This window comes from Zeus faber (genome assembly GCF_960531495.2).
Source record: "Zeus faber genome assembly, chromosome: 4".
Classification (NCBI taxonomy): Eukaryota; Metazoa; Chordata; class Actinopteri; order Zeiformes; family Zeidae; genus Zeus; species Zeus faber.
In genome coordinates, this window is record NC_137191.1 from 14115810 (window position 1) to 14118124 (window position 2315).

The 2315-nt window shown below is 49.3% G+C and overlaps 1 protein-coding gene across 2 annotated transcripts in view; it reads left to right on the forward strand.

Annotated features, from left to right (window-relative positions):
• Positions 1-2085, forward strand: part of LOC307229220 (noelin-2-like) — a gene marked incomplete at its 3' end in the record, with an annotated part of 27450 nt that extends 25365 nt beyond the window's left edge. For both annotated transcript variants that reach the window (XM_079999165.1, XM_079999164.1), the window contains exons 6-8: positions 430-606; positions 798-971; positions 1765-2085. In XM_079999165.1, coding sequence (XP_079855291.1) covers positions 430-606; positions 798-971; positions 1765-2085 — 672 coding nt within the window. The remainder of the gene's footprint in view (positions 1-429; positions 607-797; positions 972-1764) is intronic.
• Between the last annotated feature and the right edge of the window lie 230 nt (positions 2086-2315).

Sequence of the window (2315 nt, forward strand, 5' to 3'; positions counted from 1 at the left end):
TTTATTACACCTCTCTCCTGTTTTATTTTGAGGTTAATGGATCCCCCGTACCGTTTCCCTTCTCCTGCAATCTTTTTCACCCCGTTGTCTGTTTCCGCTATTTGCCTGTTATCCCCCCTCCTGGCTACTCTCCATTGCACTTCTCTACCTCCCTCTCTCTGCACACTCTCCTATACTTGCTCTCTTATCATTACTCAAGCATGTTCCGGTTTCACCTTTTATACAAAACACTCACACTGTATTTTCTTCTAGCGTCTAAATGTATCCTGCCTCAACCATTGTGGACGTGGGGACGTCAACAACGGCAACGCAAAGGTTTCTCCCAATGGAGGACTTGGAAAGAAGTGTTGTCAGAAATAAACCTTTCCTGTTTTCCCTCTCTCGCTCTCTCTCTCTCTCTCTCTCGCTCGCTCTCTCTCTTTCCGCCAGGTGTGGTCCATGGACGGCTACTACAAAGGCAGGCGTGTGCTGGAGTACAGAACCATGGGGGACTTCACCAAAGGACAGAACTTTGTGCAGCACTTGCTGCCGCACCCCTGGGCAGGGACGGGCCACGTGGTCTACAACGGTTCCCTCTACTACAACAAGCACCAGACCAACATCCTGGTAAGGCTGAGAAGCACGTGCATCCTACACTCATATGCCTGTTATCACTCTGGTAGATAAGTGTGTGTGTGTGTGTGTGTGTGTGTGTGTGTGTGTGTGTGTGTGTGTGTGTGTGTGTGTGTGTGTGTGTGTGTGTGTGTGTGTGTGTGTGTGTGTGTGTGTGTGTGTATGTGTCACTGTTGTCTATCCAGGTCCAGTACCATTTCCGCTCCCGCAGTGTGGTGCTGCAGCGGAGCCTGAGCGGTGCCGGCTACAACAACACATTCCCGTACAGCTGGGGAGGCTCCTCCGACATCGACCTGATGGCGGACGAGACAGGACTCTGGGCCGTCTACACCTCCATACCCAGTGCTGGAAACATTCTGGTATGGGACCGGGAGAGCGAGAAATATCCATTAGCATGTTTGAATGTGTTTGTTTGTGTGTGTGTGTGTGTGTGTGTGTGTGTGTGTGTGTGTGTGTGTGTGTGTGTGTGTGTGTGTGTGTGTGTGTGTGTGTGTGTGTGTGTGTGTGTGTGTGTGTGTGTGTGGGTTGTGGGTGTCTGTGTTGTGATTAGCGTCCAAACAAAATGATGCACCCGCAATTACCTTGTGTAAAGAAGCCCTGATCTCTGGCTGCAAAGCGGATCGGAAAAGAAGGGGAGAACTCGCCTCAGCGGTATCTCAAAGGCTATAAGTGTTTACATCTATGGCATGGGTTGAATTGGGATGTGGCAGGTGGTTGGACCCTAATTTATTTATTTTGAGTTTTGGTGAAAAGGACAGTTCGAAAAGGTCAAACATCTGGAAGAAATTGCCACGATGCATACTGGGCTTGGTACAATCCAGTTTAATTATCAGCGCAGCTATTGACGAAGCTTTTGCAAACTTTCTATCAATTATATGTGTGGCATTATATCTATAATTTTATTCTACATATTTATAATATATATATTATATTTATACTACCACGATTACACTAATAGTCACGCAACAACATATTACCCCTGTGGGTGATTGGTATATAAATGATGCCTTGACAGTTTTTTATGTCTGTTTAATGTTTATAGTAGGTTTCAGATGTCTGTGTCAAAGAACCATCTGTTCAGAGCCTCCAGTGCCGGCACTTACACCTGCTACAACCATGGTCATCACACCTCCTCCCTCTCCCGTCTCCCAGGTCAGTCGTCTGGACCCGCACTCCCTGCAGGTCCTCCAGAGCTGGGACACGGGCTTCCCTAAGCGCAGCGCCGGCGAGGCCTTCATGATCTGCGGCACGCTCTACGTCACCAACTCCCACCTGGCCGGCGCCAAGGTCCACTTCGCCTACCACACCAACTCCTCCACCTACGAGTACACCGACATCCCCTTCCACAACCAGTACTCCCACATCAGCATGATGGACTACAACCCCCGAGAGAGAGCCCTGTACGCCTGGAACAATGGACACCAGGTCATCTACAACGTCACACTCTTCCACGTCATTAGGAGCGACGGATAAGGGGGGGACGGGGGTGGAGAGGGCGAGGGTGGGGGAGCGAGAGATTGAGAGGTCGAGGTCATGAGGGAAAAATTGTGATCATTATATGAAAGTGCAGAGATATTCCCTTGGACACCACAAGGAGATATAGACACTGGAGTACACAAATTAACACACAGACATGTACCGTACAACGCACACACACACACACACACACACACACACACACACACACACACACACACACACGC